Genomic DNA, 24,627 nt, shown 5'->3' with positions numbered 1-24,627 from the left:
ATATTTAATAGTATTTCTAAATTTTACATTAAATATTTAATTTTAATAATTTTAAATGCATAAATATTTTCTAACATTTATGAAATATTAATCATACCAAAATAAATAAAAATATTTTATAAAATTTATTATATTATTATGGAATAAGAGATGTTTATATTTTAGAAAAATATATAATTAATAAGTTAGGTAAATTGATTGTAATTTTTAAAGATTTTTATGAGACTTTAGGTTTAATTTCCTATGTCAACACTTAAAAAAATTTACTCTTATTGATTGATCAAACTAATTGAATCATACCAATTCGATGGATTAAATTAATTAAATCAAATTATAAATTCATTCGATCAAATTATTCATCCAAATTAATTTAAAATTTAATTCATCAATCCATCCCTTATGAAAAATTAATAATAATGAATAAAACTCTTGCTTCTTATTATAGAATAAATTATATGTAAAAAAATATTTAAATTAAATTTTTACATAATTATATAATTTTTAATTTAATTATTATTTTTTAAAATTAAAAAATTTAATGATAATTTTTTAACATGAAAATTAAAAAAAAAATTTAATTTAATTCTTACAAATTTTTAAGTTTTAAACAAGTTGTAAAAGAAATCGTCCGTTAAAAAAAATGTGAGTACGAAGGTAGATCACCCTAGGCCCACTAGAGTACAGCGGATAGATCACTCACGGCTAATCAGATCCCTCCACATCCCTTTCTCGAATTCCCCTCCCAGAAGTTACACTCGTCATCTCACTTTTGTGGGAAACAAGCCTTTTAAAGGAGACGACCATGGAATAAAATCTTTGCATGCATCTCATAAAAAGCAATAAAATAAAATAAAAATTTAACAAACACCCTGAGGCAAATTCACATCATTCCCTCTTATATTATTTGAATTTTACTAAAAAATTATTATAAATGAAAGATTAAATTAAGATTATAGATTAATTAATATAGGAGCAAACTCAATTAATTGCGGTGGATTGATGCTTTGGTCACTTGATTGGATAAGGCACTCTGCTCTGCTCAGTCTTCCACAAGTCACGTTTAAAAGCGAAAAGAGAACCCCTTCAATGTTCCATTTCATGTCCCCATCTCTCTATAACACGGCAGCATATTGCCAAATCATGAAAAATGGTAAACAATGGACGAAATAGCAGTCATTCTCAAAAGATTTGGGGATGAGCAGAGCACGCTATTGGATCAGTTCGAGCGGCTCTCATTTGAGGTGCAGCTCAACCAAGCCATTCTTGGACGGAGTCTTTCGGAGCCAAGTGTAGGTCGGTCTCGGTTCCATGTACCTCTAAATGGTGAGGCTCCAGCTCCATTGGTGACGCAGGTGAGACAAGGGCGGCGTCGTGGATCGGGTTTGAACAAGGCCTTGAAGAAGTTGTTCAAACCCATTTTTGGTAGGAAGGGTGCTGCGAAAAAGGAAGTTCCGGATCCCAAAAACCCCAAATCCTGGAAGGCTATTAGCAGATCCTTAAGGGTTTGAACTTTTTTTTAGCTTTCCTTGTAACAGTACATTAGCTTCTTCTTAATTATCTGCATACCATATATAATTCCTTTTCTCTTTTCTGATATAGTTAGTATAAGATGATGCGTTAACCTTCTCCTCCTCCTCCTTTCTCCGATTGCACTTTCAAGGTTTGAGCAGGACTTTGCAAGAGCCTGCGTGACGTGAAAAGAATATGGGAGAATCCAATGGGAGCAATTACACAGTACGGTCAAAACTCAAAAGCTTAATTTGCACAAATTAAGCATTAATTATTATTATTAAAGTTAATTAAAGCAAGCTATTCATTTTAATCCCATCCTACAATTATTCCTTCACAATTAAATTAAAAAAATTCATTCTACCCTCATTCACTTTATAATAAAATATATAAATTAATTATAAGTTTGCATATTGCCAAGATATCATAAAGAAAAAAGACTGATACATTAGCAGGTGTTTATTACAGGTGAAACCTGTGCACCTGGTTTCCAAATGAGAAACTTTATCTGGTTTTCTATTATGCTTGGTTTTCTATTATGCTCTAATCCTGATACCACATTTCAATTCATCCAGGGAAAATTCAAAGAAAATGACAGGCCTGCTTACCTTTGTGACTCGACAAACAGTGAATGAATGAACAAGCATTTGCATTTAGAGAATACACTGGCCTCTGTAGTTTTCTTAACACAGCCTCTGTAGTTTAATAATTTTTTATTATTTAATTAAATAGTTTAACTATCATGTATCATATCATCATTTTAAATATATTAATAATAAAAATTATATTATATGATACAACATGATATAATATATTAATTAACTGCCCAAACAAGTGCTAAATGAAGCCAAGTGACATTACCTTGGGCAGTGTCACCTTTGAGGCCAGGATCAGCATCAACTGCACTCAGCTGAACTGTAATGGAAGTTCAAAATCAATAAACTGCAAGCATATGAACAAACAGATTGCTAGGCATTAGCAATATAGTAATGTTCATTTTGACAACTAGATGCCAACCGTTTATCAATATCACAAGTATTATATCAAATATATGAATTCCAAGAGCACATCTATATGATTGATAATTGTGAACATTAATCAGGTTTCATTAAATGATAATGGTAATTTCTGGACATTTATATATGGTTGATAATTCCAAGAGCACATCTATATTTGGATCAGGCTGGCAACTAGGCATTGTCCAATTTTCAGGCTAATTCCAATTTGAAATCGATGGTTAGGTGTAGTTGGTTAGATCTTGAATAAGACCGTTGGGTCTTGATTTTCAATAGTTTTAGTTAATAATGATTAATTCAATGATTTCATTAATTATATTTTACCAACTTTTTAAGCTATACATATGCTTGTTTTTAACTATATTATTATTTATTTATTATTTAGATTCAAATTGAAATATTTTCAATTATATAAGATTCATTTAAATAATAGGACTATCCTATACTTTAATTTCTTTTAAATTACTATATTATAACTCTTATTTCTTTTCCTGAAATGTTTCTAATTCCTAACTTTACACCTCCTATGGCTTACGTTTTTGTTTTCAGCCAAACATTCCCTAACAAGTGGAAATCCTTGTTTCAGCCGAGAGGCAACTGTTTCGGCCTTAGGAATATAATATAATAATAAATTAATAAAAAAAAAGCAGGTGCATCTAACACGCGTCAATGCACGTGCTAGGTCAGGTCATAGGGCGCGTGGGGTAGCGTTTCTCTTTCAGCGTGGTAGGTACATACCGCACTCCCAGGTCACGTAATATCATCACTTCATAATATGACGTCATTAAGTTTTTTTTACTCTCACAAAATCGAAAGTTTTCTAGTAGAAATAATAATGAATATTAATCCGCCACAGAACAATGATCGTCAACAGTTGACGAAACTCGGACGGACAGCGTGGGAGGGGCAGCTGTGCTGGCAACCATTGTAACAAAACTCCACTAACAGGGATATTTTAGTAACTTCATAGTCTACACTCAATTGCATGCGAAATTTGCGTTTGGATTAAAAAGCGCGTAGTGGCGCACTTTATTTTACCGTCCTGCCGCCGTATTTTATTTTTATTTTTATAATTTTATTATTATGAATATTTATGTCTTTAAATTTTCATCATTATTAATATTTTTATTGTTCATTAATTACTTTTTAATTTCTTATAAATAATTAAATTGACTAAAATAAACAATTAAATGATGTATTTTTAATTAAAAAATTAAATAATAATTTATTTCCCTTGTATTATTTCAAAACAAAAATAATAATAATTTGGTACATTTTCTTTCTGTATTCCTATCCTATCGCACTCGCTTATCCTTCGGCAAGCACGTAACTCCACTCGCTGATTTCTACTTGGCCCCATTCAAATCTATCCAATCAAAAGACCGCGAGTGAGAATTACAGGCGTATATTAGATATATATTTTTTTTTTCAAAAAATCTTATTTTCTAATTAAAAAAAAGGGTGAAAAATAAGAGGGTAAGTGGGAGAAAAAGATAGATGGGCGAGTTCGCCGAGTCTTGAAGTATCATCGTGCATGCATTTTTATTGTAAGTACCAAACTCTTTCTCTCACCTCCGATAGACTGTAACTTTGCATGCGCATGGCTCTGTTTTCGCCTCTTGATCGTTGATTTTTCTCTCCGGTCACCAGTAACCGTCACCACTCCCGATCCAGGTACTTCAGGGGCTTATTTTCCAAGAATTTTTTTGATCAAAAGCTCACTGCTTCAAGTTCTAAGATAGCTGATATATGGAGAAATCGAACATGGCATCTCTGCACAATACTCATAGAAATAGCTGAAGTTGCCTTTCGTATTGTACGAGAGATTGTGATGAGAGGTTAGCTTCATTAATTCTATTCCGGCTTTTATATATTAAATTTATTATGCGGAGTTGTATTGCCTTTAGTTGACCAATTTACGGGTTGGATTTTATCGAAACGGGGAACTGTTAGGGATTTGTTTTTGGCGATTTGAATTGGCGTTTTTTGGGAAATTGTAGAATTGATATTGAGAATGAAGTCGAAGACTTGCATGAATGCAGTATGCGGAGCCTCGACGTCCAGCGGGTCGAGAAAAGGTTGGCCTTTGCGATCTGGCGAATTTGCCAATCTCTGTGATAAGTGCGGGTAAATTTGTTGCTTTAATTATATGCTTCATTTTTTCCTAATGCGCAAGTCATAGACTCATAGTAGGCAATGGAATTGTATGGATGTCTAAGATTGTATGGGTTCAGCCGCAGTATTTATTTTTATTTTTTTTCCTACTGATTTCGTCCTCGTCCACATATTTATGGTTCCTTGGTGTTATTATTCTTAAACGGCTTGTATTTCTCAACCTTCTATTTTTGGGCTTTTGTTGAATATTTTACCGTGGCATTGTTGTTGTTGTTGGGACATTACCATGAATTTCCTTTGCGTGTTCCATTTGTTCGAATCTGATGGTGTCAATGGGATTGGATTTGTGAAAAGGATTATTTCAAAGCAAGTGCCTGAAATTGGGTAACCCAACTGAACAATGAAGTTGTTTTCATGATACTTTATATTGTACGGTTTTTTACCCTAAATCTAAAATTTTGTATGATTTTAGGAAAAATATGGCAGCAACTAGAATTAGCCGTTCAGGCATATCAGTTGTTGACTGTTATTTATCTAGTGATAAAGATAATGGGGAAGATGTGACTTCACCGTGGGAGATAGTTATGATCCCTAATTTTAATGAGGATATTTCTTTATGACTATAGGTCTGCATACGAGCAATCCATTTTTTGTGACATGTTCCACTCAAAGGATTCTGGTTGGAGGGATTGTGCTTCATGTGGCAAGGTACATATACAATTAACAATTATTTATTTATTTCTATATCCTCATTCCTCGTAGACTTCCCATGGCTTCCACACAGAATGTAATATCTAAGTAATTGAATTTGGCACTGGCAGCGACTCCATTGTGGATGTATTGCTTCCATATTTCTGCTTGAGCTACTTGATCACGGTGGTGGTGTGAACTGTGTAAGCTGTACTAAAAGTTCAGGGGTTAACTCTGTAAGTTCAGATTACTTATATACTAGTTCGTCTTTTTCATTTTTAGAAATTTCATGCTTTCTGGTGATTGTTCTACTGCATGGTGTGTCTAATGGTTTCAAGTGACTCATCCTTAATGTCTTTCGTCTGTATGCATGTCTCTGTATTATAATTGTAAGAAATGGAGTGCCAAGGCAAGAGTATAGTGTTTATAAAATGAATTAAAAATTTTGTGGTCTAAATATTGCTGATATTGGTCAACATTTTTCTTATATTGGTTTGTGAAATAAAATGGTTCCTTCTGTATATTAGATTTATGCTGGACAATCCTTGAATGAAAGCTCTTTACTCTTCATTGTCAGACTCATGTATATATTAAGCGTACACTAAGACATTTTTACACAGGTGATGGGGAGTGAAAAACCTAATGGATTTGGAACATCAAAAGGTGATGATATTGGTGAAATGCAGTCTGCTGACAGCCAGTTGGATCGTGAAAGGAAGCTTATGCAGTTAGGCTGCACTACTGAGGGTATTGGCACAATACATTTACTCCAATTACAGAATGGGGAGACAAGTGGATCTTTTAGGCAAATGAAACAGGAGGATAATATACCTCCTGTGGGAGAAATTGGAATTACAAGTTTCTCAAACTTCAATCAAGCATCAAATGGATTATCTCAAACTGCCAAACCAGAGATTCATAAAGCAACTATTGCAGCAAAAGAGTTATATGAATCACTAGCACAAACAAACTTGAGTATGACCCTGGGCACCCCTTTAGGGAATCCAAATCCCTTTCCTGGTGCTGTTGTTGATGAAAGGGGTCAAAGTAAGGCACTGTCTCCATTCCAACAGGGGCCCAGGTCTCGCCATCTATTGCCCAAGCCTCCAAAGTCAGCACTTGGTACAGGCTTGGAGTCCAATGCAGGCATGGTTTCTCAGATACGTGTTGCTAGGCCACCTACTGAAGGGCGGGGACGGAATCAGTTGCTTCCTCGTTATTGGCCTAGGATAACAGACCAAGAGTTGCAGCAAATATCTGCAGAGTATCCATCAGTGTGTCTTTTAAGTAACAAACCTTTTAGTTTTTGGCTTGCAGAACCATGCAATGAATGTTATATTTTTATGATTTACTAACCCATCTGTTAACTTGGATTGTTATATCCTTAACCTTGCTATGATCAAGTGCGAATTCCACCGTCGTGCCATTGTTTGAAAAGGTTCTTAGTGCAAGTGATGCTGGTCGCATTGGTCGTTTAGTTCTCCCTAAAGCATGTGCTGAAGTAAGTTTGTATAGTTTTTGTTATATTGTTGCAACTGACCTTCAATGGCCATCATATATCTTTGAAGTCTTTTTGTAGATGAGCCTTGCTGTATATCAGTTGAAATTGAATCGCTATGCAGGCTTATTTTCCTCCTATCTCCCAACCAGAGGGCCTTCCTCTAAGGATTCAAGATGTAAAGGGGAAAGATTGGGTATTTCAATTCAGATTTTGGCCAAATAATAACAGCAGAATGTATGTTTTGGAGGGTGTAACCCCTTGTATACAGTCCATGCAGTTGCAAGCTGGAGATACTGGTACTTTTAAGTCCCACCACTCTGAAGATTTTGATTGTAGTACACATTTTATAAATTTATATGACATAATGGTTTATTCTGTTCTGTTAGAATCCTTGATTTTAGGAATACAGATTATTAGGCATTAATTGCATTTTCCTATTGTAATTAGCTCCTTATGATTAGCTTCTTATTTTTTAGTTTCCTATTTAGGTCTGATTCTTTGTATATAAATAAGAGTCTTGTATATCATTTTATCATCAAGAAATACTCAGAAAATTCCCTCAAATGTCTGTGTCTTTCATCATGTTCTACTCAGGAATCCAGTGTATTTCATCCTGTTTTTGAAGTCTATTGAATTACTATTATTTGTGCATCTGCTCCCAGAAACATGGCTTTGTGGAAATGCTGTTACTGTGTTACATACCAATTTAGTTATGCCATTTTATCTAATTGCAAAAGAACATGAACATTCCAATAATTTATGCAATAATCCATACGTGAGAATGTTTTAAATTCTTGCTCAAGGATAAAAGACATCAATCCATGAATAGCATGGTATTTTGCCTGAACCTTTTTACCTTGCAATTCAGGTGTAGTTCTTAATTATCATTAGTTCTTTAGGGAAGCAGAGGCAGATTCAACATTATAACTTATATGGTTTTATCATCCCTTTTTCAGTAACATTTAGCCGTATGGATCCCGAAGGAAAACTTGTTATGGGGTTCAGGAAAGCATCAAACAATATGGCAATGCAGGTACAGAAATGGAGTCTGTTTCGGTGATAGTAAAATTAATCATATAATATTGATATAAATTATTAAATAAACAGGACATTCAACCATCTGCCATTCCTAATGGTGTTCATTCAAGTGAAAATTTCTTTTCGGGTGTTTCTGAGAACCTACCTATAATAAGTGGTTACTCTGGCCTTCTTCAGTCACTAAAGGGAAGCAGCGATACACATTTGAGTGCACTGTCCAAACATTTGCATTCAACTAATGGTGATATTAGCTGGCATACATCCGAGAAGCATGAGGAAAGGATGAGGGAGAGCTTGCTGTTACCATCACTGCTGGTTCCTGAGAGAAAAAGAACACGAAATATTGGGTCTAAAAGTAAGAGGCTTTTAATTGATAGCCTAGATTCTCTGGAGCTCAAACTCACATGGGAAGAGGCACAGGATTTGCTCCGTCCACCACCAAGTGTCAAGCCTAGCATTGTCACTATTGAGGATCATGATTTTGAAGAATATGAAGTGAGTAATCTTATTGAAGTGTTATTTATCATATATATATATATATATATATATATATATATATATATATATTAAAGAGAGAGAGACACGCACACACACAAACAGTTATACATGCATTTATTGCATGATATGTCTAAGATGTTTTGGTTACATTCTGGCTTAAGGTCTCAACAGATTTTTTCATGTACTGGTGGTGCACAACTTGATAGTAATATTGCTTATCAAAAAAAAAAAAAAAAGATATTATTCTTATATTCCACCTCACAAAGGAGCACATGTTAGTAATTAGAACATGTATTGAATATCCAGTATATATTTTTCATATTGATGCTGAAAGAGTTTTTAAATGGCAAGTCCATAACTGTTAAGCATATATTTAATTTATGGAATCATGGATTCATCCTCTTCTTCACAACTCACCTTTAAATGTGGACATTTTACACACTGGCAACACATTAGAAGAAGTAATACCAGTTGATTCAGTCTTATGCCTGGTGATCTTCCAAAATTTACTAAAACCTTGAATATGAATTCACCTTGTTGCTTAAGAAAGAATGCTATGTAGTTCAATTTCTGACTTCTATATATTTTCTCATGTAGGAACCTCCAGTTTTTGGGAAGAGAACTATCTTTGTAGTTCGTTCAATTGGGTAAGAATAATCATCCTTTATATTTTTAATTTCATTGTGTGAAAGCAGTACACTTCTAGTTGTATGCAACTGTCCTTGTACAAGAATCTGTCTTCTGGATTGTAATGCATATGCTAGAATGTGCGCTACAGGGAAACTTATGTTTTCCAGAATCACTTTTTCAAACTCAATTCCTCTTTAAGATTGTATTTTCATGTCTACTGTCGGACTCAATTGCAAATCATTCTTTAACCTGTATTTTCTTTTTGAGATGCACTTTCCTCCGTATTTTTCGTGTTTTTCCCTTCTTTGTTTACTTTGCTGATGTGCTGGATACATTAGTGATATGAGAGGAGGCCAAAAGATAAAAAAAAAAAAGAAGTTAAAACATTTTTGTGGAAGGATATTATGTTTTCTGTTCACTGCAATGTGCTAGTATCTTGGTGATACTGAGCTTATTAGTCCATATTCCACATAAGAAATTATTGAGATCATATGCCACTAGGATCTTTTAAGCACACATTATATTATGGGGGAGTTTGGGTGTCAAAATTATTCAGGAAAGTTGCTTGAGAATGTCAAATTTCCATGTTTGATTTATATGGGAATCTTACATTCCAGAGAAAGTTGAGGACCCACCCTTACTTTTCCATGTATATGGCAAAGTCTGGAAAGTTATTTTTCCATGAGCATGGAAAATTAATTATAATAATATTTTTTATGAATATAACTATTCAATTATTAATAGTTGATGCGTCTTTTAAATTTTCTAAATATTTATTTTTATCATAGATGTCTTTTAAAAAATTTATTATTATATTATATTTGTTAAGTACTTCTTTTAGCAATATTTTTATTTCATGTTAATGTGGCTATTATAGCAAATTTCATTGCATTGATATATTATTTTATATTTTAATATGGTTATAGATTATTTACATAAAAATATTTATAGAAGGGGTATGGTGGTAATTGACTTCTCTTATTTTTACTTTCCCCAGCCTAACCAAACACTATAAGTACATTCCATAGAAAATTGAAATTACAATTAAATATGATAATGTAACATTCATAGATTAACTTTATTGGAAATCTACTTTCCCGTGAAAGTGATTCCAAATGAGAATGTTGAAATCTGGCAACCAAACTCCCCCCATATCCAAGATTTATTTGTAGTTATACATAATCCATTGCTATATATTTATGCCACCATATAATGGTGCCACCTATAGTGAATATATGTAGGCCCATAGCCTCTTCCTGCATTTTTTTCCCCAAGATGCAATATTCTCTGTTATTAGTGCTGGAATGGATCAATATTTCTTCCTTTGGTGATTTAGTATAAGAAAATCCATCTAGTTTGGCATTATTAAGCTTTATCATCAGGGGACAAGAGCAATGGGCTCAGTGTGATAGCTGCTGTAAGTGGCGAAGGTTGCCGGTTGATGTTCTTCTTCCTCCTAAGTGGACTTGTGTGGACAATGCTTGGGATCAAAGCAGGTTACTAACTTGTTTTCCATAGCAATTTCTTTGGGGTGTATGTGTGTGTTTTGGTGAGGAAACCACTCTCCCCATGAATTTTTCCAGCAATGCTATTTTCTGTCTCCAGGTGTTCATGTTCGGCTCCTGATGAATTGAGCCCAAGGGAATTGGAACATCTTCTCAGACTCAATAAGGGTATGAACTACGATACTGGCATGTGCCTCTGTTAACAGGAAATTGCATGGCCATTGGATGTAGGGTGTTTTTATCATAACATGCTTTTATCATTGGTTTAAATTATTAATTCCCTTGGAAGTTATACTAGAATAGTTTAATATCATACTTATACATCTTAGTATGGTTCTGAAGACTTGCAATTTTAGATGAGCATTACATAAATTAGTGCTATAGTATCTTTTTTGGTAATATGGATGTAGGGGTGAGCATTTGACCAATTTGGTTTTCAAACCGAACCGAATTGGCAATATCAAAAAACCGAATTACCTATTATAGCTAATCAAACCAAACTGGCCAGTGGGCAGAATTGAACCAAACTGAAATTCTAGGTTTGGTTCGGTTTCTCGATTTGGGTTGAGAATGGGCCCACTTGTTTGGTCCTATTTAAAGTTCTAAATTCACGTCATTGCAGTTATCAAATATTCAAAATTTAAGAAAATCAATCACAATAATACATAAAAGCACCATACAATATTGTCACAAATTCACAATGCATGCCACAGAGGCAAAGACCACAGTACCACAGTATCAATCTTGCTAGAAACAACATTCCAACAAAATCATAGTACCAATCTTCCTACAAAATCACACCACACATCCCCAATTGTAGAAACAATATCGTAACAACTAACAAGTAAGAAGCAACTACTTGCAAATTAAAGCCTAAGAAACAATCCAATGATAGAATCATAGAACCAACTACATGCACTGAGCAGTGAGCTTGGACAGCATGAGGAGGGGGAGATAGAGAACAATAAAATTACCTTATTAAACTGAGGGAAATTGAGAATGGGGAGGAGGAGCAGGCAAGTAAGGGCGAGCAAGAGTGGGACTATGGGAGGGGAAGGGAACAGGTGGTGAGGGAGGATGAGGAGAATAGGCCACAGAGGAGGGAGGAGCCAAGGAGGGGGAGATTAAGAGTGCAATATGCTTTGTATGAACCGAAGATGATGGTTCTGGTGGAAATAGGCCACGGGGGAGGGAGGAGGGTGAGAATGGCAATGCGTATAGGCTGTAGCAACTAGAAATTGAAGAGATTAGCGCACTCTCAACTAGAAGATGAGGAGATGCAACTATGCAAGGTGTGAGGGTTGTTGTTATTGCAGACTTGTAGGGGCAAAGGAGATGGCAACAGTGACGGTAATGCTGTTGCAAGTGGGGAATGGACTAGGGGGCACATTGCAGTTCAGACTTAATAGGAAAAAAAAAATCAAAGAGGAAAGAAAAGGAATTACAGTTACTGAGATGAGGTTATATAGGGAAGGGTTTACTAGGCCAGGCCTCCTGGAAGCTTGAAATGGCTTATTGTACTGGGCTAGTGGACTTGACATGAAAGAAGGCCTTCTCTTATATCAGAAGGCCTTAAAATAATGGCCGGCTCGGTTTTTCGGTTAATTTGTTGGAAATAACCGAATCGGAAACCTAAAATCCCTGAAAGCACTAACTGAATCGAACCACTTGAACCAAGTAACCAAACCGAATAGTTCAAATTGATTCAATTTGGTTTGGTTTTTTAGTTATAACCGAAAACTGCTCACTCCTATATGGATGTGTGGTTAATCCTCTGTACAATATGGTGTCTTTGTATTGTTACCTTGTTCTCCTACTTCATATTAGGTCTAAAAAAGGAAGGAGAGACCATCTAAATTTGACTCTCAGGTTCCTAAACACGGAATGCTTTAAGTTCTTTCTTGCACTTAGTATAGTTTTTGCATCTGTCAACTTCATGTAGTGCCATATGATAAATTGGCTAATAATTAGTTGCACTTAGGGGAGCTTTATACAAGACAAATGCACATATGCATTGTCAATTTAGTGAATTTATTATTGAAAGAATAGAGTCTACACCTGTATATGTCTTACTGTGAACTTGTGCATGCTTTTTAAGTATATTTATGCATTGTGAACTGTTAATCATAAATAAAAACATGCTCTTTATTTCTTTGTGGAAGTTATGCTGTGCGTGTTTTCTTTTTTATGCTATCATGACCTTTCTTATAGAGTTCAAGAAACGAAGAATGTTAAGTATCCATAGGCCAGCCCAGGAACACAAGTCTTCTGGCCTGGATGCTTTAGCTAATGCTGCAATCCTTGGAGATGCGGGTGATCCAGGCACTACGGTAGTTGCTACAACAACCAAACACCCCAGGCATCGGCCTGGCTGCTCTTGCATTGTGTGCATTCAGCCCCCAAGTGGTAAGGGCAAGCACAAGCCTACATGTACATGTACCGTCTGCATGACAGTTAAGCGCCGTTTTAAGACCATGATGATGCGCAAGAAGAAGCGTCAATCAGAGCATGAAGCAGAGATTGCCCTAAGGGATCAGAACATGTCAGGTCCCAGAGATGAAGCTGAAGTGGAGAGCAGCTCTAAGCTTGTATCAACACCCCAAGATCCTTCAGAGAATGAGGATAGGTCAGCGAATGAGTTGGAACCCAAAAGTCAAAGCAACAATCTTTTGAACAAAATGATTGACATTGGGAAAGGACATATAGACTTAAATTGTCATCCAGCTCGTGAAGAAGAATCACAGGTGGGGTTAGCCCGTATGAGCATGCTGAGTCTTCTTCAAGTAGCAAGCCTTCCGTTGGATACATATCTGAAGCAGAATGGCCTCACAAGCTTGGTATCTGAGCAACAAGGAAGTTCAGCATCACAAATGCCAGCTCAAGCTGGGGAGAGTGAAGGACGACTTCCTGAGGATTGTCAATTTGTTTCAGCTGTGCAAGAGCAGAAGCAGGAGAGTGGAGGTGAAGAGAACCGTGGACCTGGACCAGAGCAAAGCCAAAATGATCCTGTATGAGGTTATATTTCCTTTTTTTTTTTACATTGCTTTTGTATAATTACCGGAGTCTAGGTCTTCTTCCAGGGATGGGAAACATTTTTGTTTCTTGTTTTCTTTTGTAGTTTGATGTCTTTATTCATTGTATAATGTGTATAATACAAACCTGAATTTTCTTTTAAATAACTTAGGATGGGGATTCATATGAATATATTTGGAGGTGTTGGGTATAGTCATATGTTAGAAATGTTTCAAGCATAGTGAACATCGAAACCAATGATTGACAATGTTTTGTTTTTCGAGAGAGAATGGTTGACAAAGTTGCTTTTGCATTTTTAATCCATGTGCTTCTGTTAAAACCAGTTCTTAGCTGCAGCATTGATATCTACTACAGTATGCCTACATACAGCGGATTAAAGTGTGATCGGAAGACCGACATTGCAAATTAGATTTCTTAGTTCGCATCTTTCTCTTTATGGTAGTAATTTTGTTAGAATTTCAAGTTCTCAGCTTATAATTAACTTCATTCGAAACAGAAGGAAATGAAGAAAGGCAGCCATCTGCACAGATTAGAACTTAGAACATGCTGAGAAGGATGAAACTGTTAATTGTACGAGTGAATCCGGCAGTTACTTGTCTCTAGAACCAAGAACCATGGTCCTGGCCAGTGAAAATTTTTAATCTGGCAGATGCCAGCTACTGCCAGGGTATAGTAGGTTAGCAATTCTTGAGTGAAAGTTGAGAAAAATTTGACAGAGGAAAGCAAAAACAATAGTACCCTAGTTAGAGGTTCTCTAAGCAAATGAAGTGAAAATCAGGGCTTACAAAGCAGGCCTGCGATTTCCAGTCAGATTCACCGCCACGCATAATGGTAGTTTGATCCAATTGAAATCCACAGACGTGCACGTGATGTAGTAGTATGTACACATCAGATAATCTATTTCTTTTATTACTGGTCTCTTGGGATCTGAACTCGCTCTCATTGGTAGATAATCTTTCTTTGCTTCAACGCAAGTTAGGGTATTGAGCTCTATCGTGACTCTCTTCTTTAGATTGAAGGCAACTAAATACCATTTCCTTCCCATACAAAAAAAATAAAAATAAAAAGAAGGGTTCCTGAATTTGGACTGGCCACCAACTTTAGAGTCTAAAATTGGCAATCTAGATGCTCAACTTGGATATGAATATGAACTTGACAGCAATCAGGAAAAGCTTTCTGTTGACGCTGATGAATGGGACAATTGAAGGTTATTATTATTATTATCATTTCTACCATAGCTATGATTGAGTTCAAACTCGAGACTTAGGAGACGATACCAATGAACATTGTATTATTATTATTATTATTATTATTATTATTATTATTATTATTTGTTTTGAAGCATATTTTATCGCTTATCTTGTTTGACATGAAACCTTGGAACATTATTCGACTGCTGTAGCCAAAATCCCATGAACAGACCCTATTCAATGCATTTATTAGGACAAATGCAACTTCAACTACTATCAAAGACTTCTTTTTCTCTTTTTAGAAAATTCAATTCAATTAATAAGCCAAATTTAATTTAGACACCTTTTCTTCCTTCTTAAAATTCTAATTTCTATAAATTTTTTATTCAGTTAAAAAAAAAAGGCTTTACCTTTAAAAATATGAAAATTCTCTTTCTTTTTAATGTTATTTAGATTTAAAAAAAAAAAAAGTCATCTCCTATTCTCACTAATATTATTAAAAGGTTATATCAATATTATATATTTAATCATTATAAAAATTAAAATTGTAGTGTCTCAACTCAATAGCTCAAAATAAAAAATGAAATATCACCAAATTTTTCAATAAAAATAAATAAGATAACTCGTGCTAAGCGTATAAGAAATATAATAAATTCAACTTTGACAAGTTCTTTTAATACCGAATTGGGAAGCTTTTGCTGAAGCACCTCCTCGAAAGCTGGATAATTTTCACCGACTTGGAGAAGAATTCCTGAACTTATTGTCTTGACGTTATCCATTGTTTTGTTTGAAGTTCCGAAGATGACACGTCTTCTCTTCCTCCTCCTCTTTTGGTATTGTGGTAATCAACACACCACATTAATTATTGAAAGGCATTCTTCCATGTGAAAAGTAAGCTTAAATCCCAAATCTTTCCTTAGTCCCAATTGAATATCACTCATTCAAAGCATTTCTTTGTTTGAAATGTCGACTCCCAGCTCTCGTGAGCTTGCTTTTGCAACAATCATTTGAATGGAACCTTTCTTTTGAACTCTTCTGTGCAACACTGCGAGTCATGGTAAACGGGAAAGCAAAGTGGGTGGCTCTGTCATGGTCCATAATTTTTTAAATTTCTTTTTAATAAATTTAGATTTATTGATATTTCCATATAATTGTTTTATTATCCTTCGTAGATTTTATTTTCAATGTTTCTATTAGTTTCAAATTATCATTGATCTCTCAAAAAGATATTTCTAGCAAGTAAATCAAGTTGATAGAATTGCACGGAATATGCGTAAAGCATTTGCACCATAAAAGTGAAATCAGCACAATCACAAAGTGGAGGTCATTTCATTTCAAATCAAAATCACCAAGGGCAGGAAGAGAAAGGATTTGGAAATCTAAACACCACCATCATATAAATGACATTGTTGATTACAGGAAACTAATGAGCCCAGGTGGACCAGGATTGCACTCTATCTACAAAATACCATCTCTTTATCATCTTGGGGCATTGAAAGGTGGAAGAACCACAAATTTTTTTTTCAATCTTTTCTATATCCTATTGAATCAACAAAGACATTGGGAAAAAAAAAATGAAAAAATGCATATTAACAATCAAAATCCTTCAACACTAGCCCTTCGAACAGCTGAAGATGATGATTTCTGGCTTTCCTGCCGTTCCAGTTCCTCGAATGAGAGGGTTGAGGAACAGGCACGTGGAGGAAGGGACGCAGACAAAGCAGGTGGTCTTGTGGGTGAAACACATGGCCGGGCTTTTGATGGTGGTGATGGTGAGAAACTTAACCTGGGTGCTGGGGTAACAATCCCGTTAAGACTTGGTGACCTAGACATCTGTTTTCCAGCAACTGCTGCTGGCTCTTGCAGTGGGAAGCGAGTGGAATATTTCATGTCTTGTATTACTTTAAGATGTTCTACGATAGTTCTCATAGTTGGTCTTTCCAATGGGTCCTTCTGAAGGCATCTGAGAGCAATATCAGCCACTGTCCGGGCTGCCTTCACTGGGAAACGACCTTTAAGTTGAGGATCCATAATTAGTGACAATCGACAGTCATCAACAAGGAAAGGCCGGCTCCACTTAACTAAGTTCCTCTCTTCCTTGGGGTGACGGTTATCAAGATTCTTCCGACCAGTAAGTAGTTCAAGCAGAACAATTCCAAAACTCCATACATTGCTCTTTGGAGTCAATAGCCCTCTCTCCAGTGTCTCCAAAGAGAGATTTGCCACAGCCTGCATAATAAGTAAATACAATGGAACACAATTAACCTCTCACAAACTGAGAACAATTAAACAAAAATAAAGGTAAAAAAAAACAAGTGTAAATATAATTAAGATTATGTCACACCATTATGAATTATAGAGATAGAAGAAACCGAAATCAATTTATGGGGAGCAAGAAGAAACATGAGGATGCAAGGCAAAAAGAAACTTACCACTGAACTATTCGAGATCTCAGTCTCAGGAATTTGACCAACACAACCATATCCTGACAGCTTTGCACTAAAATCTTTATCAATCTGTATATTGCCAGTAGAGAATTCATTGTACACTGCCTGCAAAGTTGAGGAAATGCTTTCAGAGAAAATGATAAACTTCAACAGTTGCCCCAAAAACTTCAACAGTCATCAAAAACCAACAAAGTTTTAGAGCATTGATATTTTAAAAAAATTTTTATTTGGAAATAATATAAGGAGTAAATGAGTCATTAACATTCTAGGAAAGGATGAGGGGAAAATTATCAGAAAATTTTTAACACGGTATTATCAACCTTGGGGGAATATTTAACCTATCTATTACTACATACAACATCCTTCATGCCTTGTATCATTATTAAGTTATAGTTACCTGAAAAGGCCCTTCTTCATGCAAAAAAGTAAGACCTTGTGCAGCACATAAAGCAATTTTCATTCTTGTATTCCAATCAATGGGAGGCCCATCTGATCTCCCATACAAAAGTCGATCCAAGCTTCCATGATAAAGCCTCTCGTAAACCAACATCCTCTGCTCCGACCCATCACGTGCATGGTATCCAAGCAATTTACATAGGTTTGGATGTCGCAAGGATGCAAAGGTGTTAACCTCATTTATAAATTCCTTCAAACCCTGTATGATCACATAGTGCAACTTTATTTCCAGATTTAGAGACATCTCAAATATTTCAAAAGAAGAAGATTCATGCACAGACACACACATACAAATATTCATGCCTGTACATAATATCTCTCATAAACTCCTCCAGACAAAAACCCATTTAGCAAGCAAATAAAGGAACACACTTGCTGGTTGCATTAATTTGGTAGAATTTACAGTGAAAGGTCAGGAATGCATGAATTTGTCAAGAACGTGTATATAATGCAATTCCAGACAAACCAGAAAGTTTAACCGATGGTAATGTAAGTTTAACAAATGGTCCTCTCTTTCTTGCATCCATGTGAATCTATTGCCAAAGTTATCAAAGAATCTTTCTAAACATAGTAAAAAGTATCAAAACTTATCAAATCCGTTGAAGTCTGAAAGATTAAATTCTTGAAGACATTCTCAAAGTGAGAATCTATGAACTTATTTGAAAGCTTAATTACATCTCAGGAACTAAAAACTGGAAAAAAAAATTCTGCAGACAAGAAAATATGTGTGCTGCGCCCATGCCCAGCATATAGGTGTGGCAAAAAGAAGAAAAATCCACAATTATGAATACCCCAAATTCAGATAAGAACACTGTCAACAGCAGACCATAAAAATAAAAATAAAAAATAAAAAAAACCCCACAATTTCTCCTAACTTACCTGAGAGGATGAATGAAGGCGAGTAACACTGGCTTCAAACTTCTTTGAACATGATGTGTCATCCCCAAAGGAAGCCCTGTATATGGTAGAGGAAAGACCTTCTGACACACATCGATCTGAGGAGAAACTGCGGCAAGCAGATACAATTTCTTCGTATGAGAAGTTCCTTAGTGTTCCACTGTGTGTTCCACAAGGAGGCAGTGGTAATGGCCCAGAAGCAAAGAGAGGGCCACTGCCATTTCCTGCTTTAAAACTACTAACAGTCTTCAGTGCAGAAGTAGGAAGAGGAAGAGGCTGTGGACTTGGATGGTCCCTTGGTAAACCAGTTCTGCTCTTTGACTCTTCATGCTCATCATATTCAACTGCTGCAAGTTCATCTTGTTCTGCAGCATCAAGGCTTTCTGGAGCTGACATTGCTCGTGCTCTACTGTTAGACACCCTGTTATCGGGTTGAACAGGTTTCACTCTTGTCCTAAAACTAGGGGGTGCTGACTGCAATGACCGAGTTGGGATCTGGGGCTCAGGTAGTATGGTTGGCGTTTGCTCCTTAGGACTTACACGTTTGATGGAAACCGATGGCTCGGGCTTTTTCTTCTTGCTCTTCAAGACTGTGAAACACCCCATCTTAGCACATATAATACTTCAAAACTGAAAGTGTCTTCTAACTTTCTGCCAAAATAAAATTTAATCAAGCTTAAAATCGGATAGTTTCTTAACTTCATTAATGCAGAGGCTCATGTGTAAAAAAACAAGTAACTATTTTTTATTATTCACACTGGACCAGAAAATCTTAACATTTAGAATAAAGACACTGAATTAACAACTTAAGTTGAAGGAAATTCCATTTCTAACAGTGACACTGACCCCAATTACCAATTAACAACTTAAGTTGAAGGAAATTCCATTTCTAACAGTGACACTGACCCCAATTACCAAGCAAGTAAACCATACTAGGATAATAAATTTGCAAATTGGCATCATGAATTTGATATATCCAAAGAGGCTTACATCCAGTAATAAATGGTTCAATAAAATTCAATCCTTTCAAAAGAAGAAGTCAAATTACACAATCGATCAATCAATTGGAACAGCCAATGATTTAAAAGTAAACCTATAAAGAAACTAAGTTACTTGACAGTTTAGAACACCTATCGATCACTATTAGGGTCAAATTCCACCAAAATTTTAAGTAATCTATGTGCACATAAAATGTTAATGAAATTTTCTACTATAAATTTCTTTCCCTAATCTAAAATGCCAGTTAGCAAATTACTAAAGGATCGAGATTTGAACGGCATGTTCAATAATGCGCTTCCAGAAGAAGACAAGAAACCCATAAATCAGCATCCCATGATTGGACCATAAAAACAAACTCAGATCCATAATCACCCAAATATTCCAAAACCAAGACCACCCAATTCCACACATCAACCAATCAGCTGGTTCAATTTTCTCATCATAAATTTCCCACAGGCAGACGATACCCACTAGAAAAAAATGAAAAAATAGAAGGATATAAAAGCAAATCAATCCACCAAAACAAACAAATCCCACAATTCTCCTGCGATAATTCCCTCCAACAAAATTCCAACTCCAAAAAAAAAAAAAAAACTGCCCCCCCAAATTTACGATAACAAATAATAATAATAATAATAATAATCATAATCTTACCTGAGGAAAAACAAAGACCCTGTTCATGCATAAGTTTCACTCAGAAGGACACGAATAAACGCAAAAATGGCGAAATGGGAAGCTGTATCCTTGATTTGATGAGATGAAAACCAAGAAGAAAAAAAAAGAAGAAAAACCCTTTACAAGTCAAAGAAAGCAAATGAGAAAAAGCGGAGAGAAGAGTGTCAAAGAGAGATTTTTATATAAGAGAGGCGAAAGGAATATTAGGATCGAAGAGAAGAAAGAGAGAGTGAATGAAGAATGGAGCCCAATGAACAGTGGTCAAACCTACCAAAACCCGGATTTAATTTTAACCCATTAATTTATGATTTTTTTCTTGTCTTCAAACCCACACAAGTGCATTTTTCATTCCTTTTTCTCTTTTTTGCCCTTCACTTTCTTCATATTTTCATTTCTTTGCCACTTACTTTACTACCCAATTTTATCGTTCAATATTTATTTTTTAAATAATTTTTAATTATTAATTCTAACCCGAAAATTAATTTTAAAAAAATTTTGAATACCCATATAATCAAACAAGAAGGGGCTAATTTTTATTTATATATATATTTATAATTTAAATCAATTTTTGAAATAAAAAATTTTTTAATAATACAGCATAATCTATTTTTCAATTTATATTTTGGACAGTGGAGGATAAAAGTGGAAAAGGAAAATTTTGAAAAATGGAAGCCCACAATCGTAAATTAATGAAGAACCTCGATTTTCAACGAAGAGCGCCTCGATTGAAGTGACAGCTCAATCAAAGTTTGGAAAATTATTTCTTTTTAATTTAAAAAGGCTTGCTCCCAGTGTGGTCAAAGAGACCTATCGAGAGAGGTCTTTGACTCTGAACATCCACCGTCAGATTTTCTCTGGCTGGAGCTATGGACGGCCGAGATTTCTCAATTCAAATCCTACATGGTACCCACTGGCATGAACAATTTTTTTTTATTATTATTTTTTATTGGGTCCTGATGTAAGTAGTAATATTAGGTAAGCAGTCGTTCACGCGCCAAGTACGAGTGGAAAGAATTTTCCAACATCAGCAGACAAGTTGGAATTAGTGGGACCCAGTGGAGCCCACGGCACTTGGGCTTTATACTGTTGATCTGAGACCGGAGTTTTATGATTTATCCGGCGTATACGTATTCAGTTTCCTAAAGACTCAATCAGAAGTGTCACTTTCTCCTCTGCCTTTACGAAGCTCAAATCAGAAGTGATTTAGGGCGTTCGATTTCTCTCGGATTTCCTCTTTCGCGACTTGATGTCGATTTTGAAGGTCTCTGCTAGTGCTTGTACTCATCTCCGTATTGTAAGGTGTCGCATCAAAACCCTAACCTTAATTTTACTTCTTTACTCGCTGGAAAACGACGCTGAAAGAACGAATATCAATTTTTATTACTTAAGCTTTCTTGGTTGGAATCCCAGGAATTAACTAATATCAATTTTCATTTCTCTTTGTTTGGAATTAGTTATGCTGATTATCATTATAATGAGTTAATTCTGTTACAGATTGTGAATGTTAGACCTTTGTAAGTTGCTGCTTCTGCTTTAATGGAAGATTGTGGCCTTCCTTGTTCAATTATGAATTTGTAGTACAATCGACCCAATTTCTCCAGCCAGGAATGAAATTTTTTTTTTCATGTAAATGGATCCTAGATCTTTGCTTGAGAAGCTTTTGAAACTATTGGTTTATTGTTCCTTTTCCCTGTTTGTTTGTGACTTTTCTTGAAATACATGTTTGACTGGCATAATTGATCATTATCAACTCGTGCATTTTGGTAGATAAATGGGTTAAATTTGAAAAAAAAATATATTGTTGGACTATATTTTTTTCTATAAATCATTATTCTTTTTCTTCAAAAATTGAATGTTGGGACTATTTTATTACAAAATATGTTCAGCCTGAAAATTTTCTGATTGATAATGAAGAGTTGATTTGTTTATATCAATGCAGTTATATGTTGGAAGCTATAGAACTTGGTGTTCGGTGTTCCTAGCAATTTTCAGGTAGTTCAGTATTAAAACTTGTCAATGTGCGTGCCCATTGGTAAATTAAACATTTGAGTGCTCATGATGAGCCAGTGGCATTGAATTGATAACATTTAGCAGTTCTTTTGAATAGAAATTATAGCCATTGATAGTTATGGAAAATTTCTAATCACTTGGGTAGGTTTCTTCATGAAGTTTGATGACATTGATAACATTCAACGGTTCTTTTTATCTTTTGGAAATTAGCTAGTACAGGGTTTAAAGATAAGTTGCTTTGTGTTTGTCCCTTTTGAGCTTGTTTTCTTATTACTTTTCCTTACAGGCTGGAAGGAATCCTTCTGTCATCATTGGTGATGATGAAGTGAAAATACGGAAAGCAGTTCCTAAATTCAAGATGCCTCACTTTCCAATTCAGTATTGTTCTTTGGAAAAACGTCTTCTTAACTAGGTTTAATTACAAAAGAACCCGAAGTTTTCCTTAAAATATGTCCTTGGTTGTTACACTTGGAAGCATTTATAACTTGACATTCGGTTGCAGCATATGTTGAGAATTTTAAGGACAGAATGAGTGCCTCAAAATATTTATTGTTGTTGAGCAATAAGCAGTCTAGCTTACAGCCCAAGTTGGCTCAACATCTGAATCAGAATAACAGTATCTACAGCACTCTACTGTTATAGCATCTGTCAAGTGGAAGCTTCTTTAATTTTTCCGCTGGTCAGTCTTCTTGTGCCACTGTTTATTTTTCTAACTGCGACTACTAATTTGTTCTTATTCTTATCAGGTTATTGTGCTTCTTTTCCTGGACAATCTGGTCTTCATACAAAAGCAAGTAACTAGCAAGCTTTCTTCTTGTGCCACATCCAATATGTTGTTTAGGGCATCTTCCATTGGTTTCTCACAAGGCTCTAATGAGATTTTCTAGCAACCAAATTACTTGGTCCCAGAATTTACTCCTTCAGTCACAGATTGGAAAAACTATGAGAAGATTACCTGAAAAAGAAAAGGTCATCTCGTAAGCTGATACGGAGCAGGAAACTCATGCGGGCTCCCAGAAGAGGCATCAATGTTGATTTTGTTTTATGTGATATTTTCTCTTCCCCAAAAACCATCAAAGTCAATTCAATTTGAATTTTCTGCAAATAAAGTGTTGAATGGTTAAGAATTGCGACCTTAAAACAAAGCATAAAAATCAAAGGAGCCTATGAATTGATTCTCTAAACTGAAACTTCTGATTGGTCACTTAAAGCTGTTCTTCTCATGTATCAATTTCCAACTTTTGATATTACAGTGAGACAATCAAGCTCTTGTCCCATGCATGGACATTGTTGAATCCAGATGAATGGTTGAAAGTCGAAACATGGGTCAGTGAGAAAAGGCTCAGGTACAACAAGCCCATCTCCATTTCAGTAAGAAGTGGCCTAAAAATGTTATTCAAGGTCCAAACTTGTTTCAATTACTTTGGACCAACCATAGAACTTTGAAATCCGAACTCACTCTTAATTTTTTTAAATTCATTTGAACAATTCAAAATTCATTTTAGAATTAAACATTAAAATTCAAATTTCACCCACGTCAATATGATTTAATTAAATGTCTAATAAAACAAATGATAAGAATATAATTCTCATTTCATTTTCATATTTAATAATAATAATAATAATAATAATAATAATAAATATTATCAGCTATGATGGTGATGATGGTGATTAAATAATTATGGTAGCAATAATTAAGTGGTAAAAGTAATCAATTGCTATCAAATTAGTTTTTGTATAAAGTTGGATTTATAGTAGCCACGCACTTAAAAGATATAAATAAAAATTTCAATAATTAATTTTTAATTAAATTTTTATACTTATATAATGGCAACTAAATAATTTTAATGCTTCAATTAAAATAATAAAATATAAATTATTAAAGACCAATAGAAAATTTAGGGTCTAATTAATAAAAAATAAATTAAAAATTTTTGCATTTATTTAATATTTTTTATAAATATTTACAAAGATTAATATAAATTTTTAGAGATTAATTTAAAAAAATAATTTTTATTATATATATTAAAATTATTTTAAAAATGTTTGGGAGCCAAGGACAACCATAAAGCTATGCATTATTCAGTTGTAATCAAAATGAACCGATAAAATTTAGTTATTTTAGTAACATTAATATTTTTTAATCTTCATAAAATAATATCTTACATGAAATTTAAATAATTTTAGTAATACATAAAATTTTTTATAATATATGTGGGATGCACCTACCACTACAGTATATCCATAGCTGCTAATCATTCATATATTTAATAATATGTAAAAATATATAATCTAACATCAAAGAAAAAAGATATATTTTAATACTTAGTTAATCAATATTTTAATTAAAAAATTAAAAATAAAATAATTACAAAAATAATATAATTTTTAAATTATTATATAAATTCAAAAACTAAA

The 24,627-nt window shown here is 34.5% G+C and overlaps 2 protein-coding genes and 1 long non-coding RNA gene across 12 annotated transcripts; 2 read left to right on the top strand and 1 right to left on the bottom strand.

Annotated features, from left to right (window-relative positions):
• The first annotated feature begins 3,941 nt into the window (after positions 1 to 3,941).
• Positions 3,942 to 13,827, top strand: LOC110669886 (B3 domain-containing transcription repressor VAL2). 6 transcript variants are annotated; one of them, XM_058144206.1, is made up of 14 exons: positions 3,942 to 4,072; positions 4,176 to 4,363; positions 4,526 to 4,652; positions 5,267 to 5,348; positions 5,462 to 5,566; positions 5,951 to 6,594; positions 6,735 to 6,831; positions 6,953 to 7,127; positions 7,788 to 7,864; positions 7,939 to 8,364; positions 8,965 to 9,014; positions 10,380 to 10,493; positions 10,603 to 10,670; positions 12,714 to 13,827. In XM_058144206.1, the coding sequence occupies exons 2-14, from the start codon at positions 4,357 to 4,359 to the stop codon at positions 13,514 to 13,516; spliced, it is 2,775 nt and encodes a 924-aa protein (XP_058000189.1). In that variant the 5' UTR covers positions 3,942 to 4,072; positions 4,176 to 4,356; the 3' UTR covers positions 13,517 to 13,827. The 6 variants fall into 6 exon arrangements, with proteins under 6 accessions (XP_058000189.1, XP_058000188.1, XP_058000190.1 ...); XM_058144207.1 differs by having other exon boundaries at positions 3,997 to 4,072; positions 4,200 to 4,363; XM_058144205.1 differs by having other exon boundaries at positions 3,982 to 4,363.
• Positions 13,828 to 16,095: 2,268 nt separating this feature from the next.
• Positions 16,096 to 20,459, bottom strand: LOC110669901 (probable serine/threonine-protein kinase PBL1). 2 transcript variants are annotated; one of them, XM_021831761.2, is made up of 6 exons: positions 20,179 to 20,435; positions 19,781 to 19,994; positions 18,508 to 19,176; positions 17,570 to 17,827; positions 17,158 to 17,277; positions 16,096 to 16,954 (listed from the first exon to the last, which is right to left on the bottom strand). In XM_021831761.2, the coding sequence occupies exons 3-6, from the start codon at positions 19,129 to 19,131 to the stop codon at positions 16,322 to 16,324; spliced, it is 1,635 nt and encodes a 544-aa protein (XP_021687453.2). In that variant the 5' UTR covers positions 19,132 to 19,176; positions 19,781 to 19,994; positions 20,179 to 20,435; the 3' UTR covers positions 16,096 to 16,321. The 2 variants fall into 2 exon arrangements, with proteins under 2 accessions (XP_021687453.2, XP_021687452.2); XM_021831760.2 differs by lacking the exon at positions 19,781 to 19,994 and having other exon boundaries at positions 20,179 to 20,459.
• A 719-nt stretch (positions 20,460 to 21,178) lies between these two features.
• Positions 21,179 to 23,440, top strand: LOC110669877 (uncharacterized). 4 transcript variants are annotated; one of them, XR_009147660.1, is made up of 3 exons: positions 21,189 to 21,498; positions 22,139 to 22,191; positions 22,496 to 23,440. It is a non-coding gene; the product is annotated as an uncharacterized LOC110669877 (long non-coding RNA). The 4 variants fall into 4 exon arrangements; XR_002497785.2 differs by lacking the exon at positions 22,139 to 22,191 and having other exon boundaries at positions 21,267 to 21,498; positions 22,496 to 22,888; positions 22,956 to 23,440; XR_009147659.1 differs by having other exon boundaries at positions 21,179 to 21,498; positions 22,139 to 23,440.
• Positions 23,441 to 24,627: the final 1,187 nt, after the last annotated feature.

Source organism: Hevea brasiliensis, chromosome 3, assembly GCF_030052815.1.
Source record: "Hevea brasiliensis isolate MT/VB/25A 57/8 chromosome 3, ASM3005281v1, whole genome shotgun sequence".
In the NCBI taxonomy this organism is placed as follows: Eukaryota; Viridiplantae; Streptophyta; class Magnoliopsida; order Malpighiales; family Euphorbiaceae; genus Hevea; species Hevea brasiliensis.
The sequence above is the reverse complement of the archived record's forward strand: the minus strand, read 5'-3'. Positions and strand labels throughout refer to the sequence as shown.

Coding starts and splice junctions, on each gene's coding strand:
- LOC110669886 (XM_058144206.1), top strand. Junction 6,595..6,734: donor TTGCAGCAAATATCTGCAGA/GTATCCATCAGT, acceptor GCTATGATCAAG/TGCGAATTCCACCGTCGTGC. Junction 6,832..6,952: donor TCCCTAAAGCATGTGCTGAA/GTAAGTTTGTAT, acceptor ATCGCTATGCAG/GCTTATTTTCCTCCTATCTC.
- LOC110669901 (XM_021831760.2), bottom strand. CDS start 19,131: ATGGGGTGTTTCACAGTCTTGAAGAGCAAGAAGAAAAAGCCCGAGCCA. Junction 17,828..18,507: donor GCCTTCATTCATCCTCTCAG/GTAAGTTAGGAG, acceptor GTGATCATACAG/GGTTTGAAGGAATTTATAAA. Junction 17,278..17,569: donor ATGAAGAAGGGCCTTTTCAG/GTAACTATAACT, acceptor TCAACTTTGCAG/GCAGTGTACAATGAATTCTC.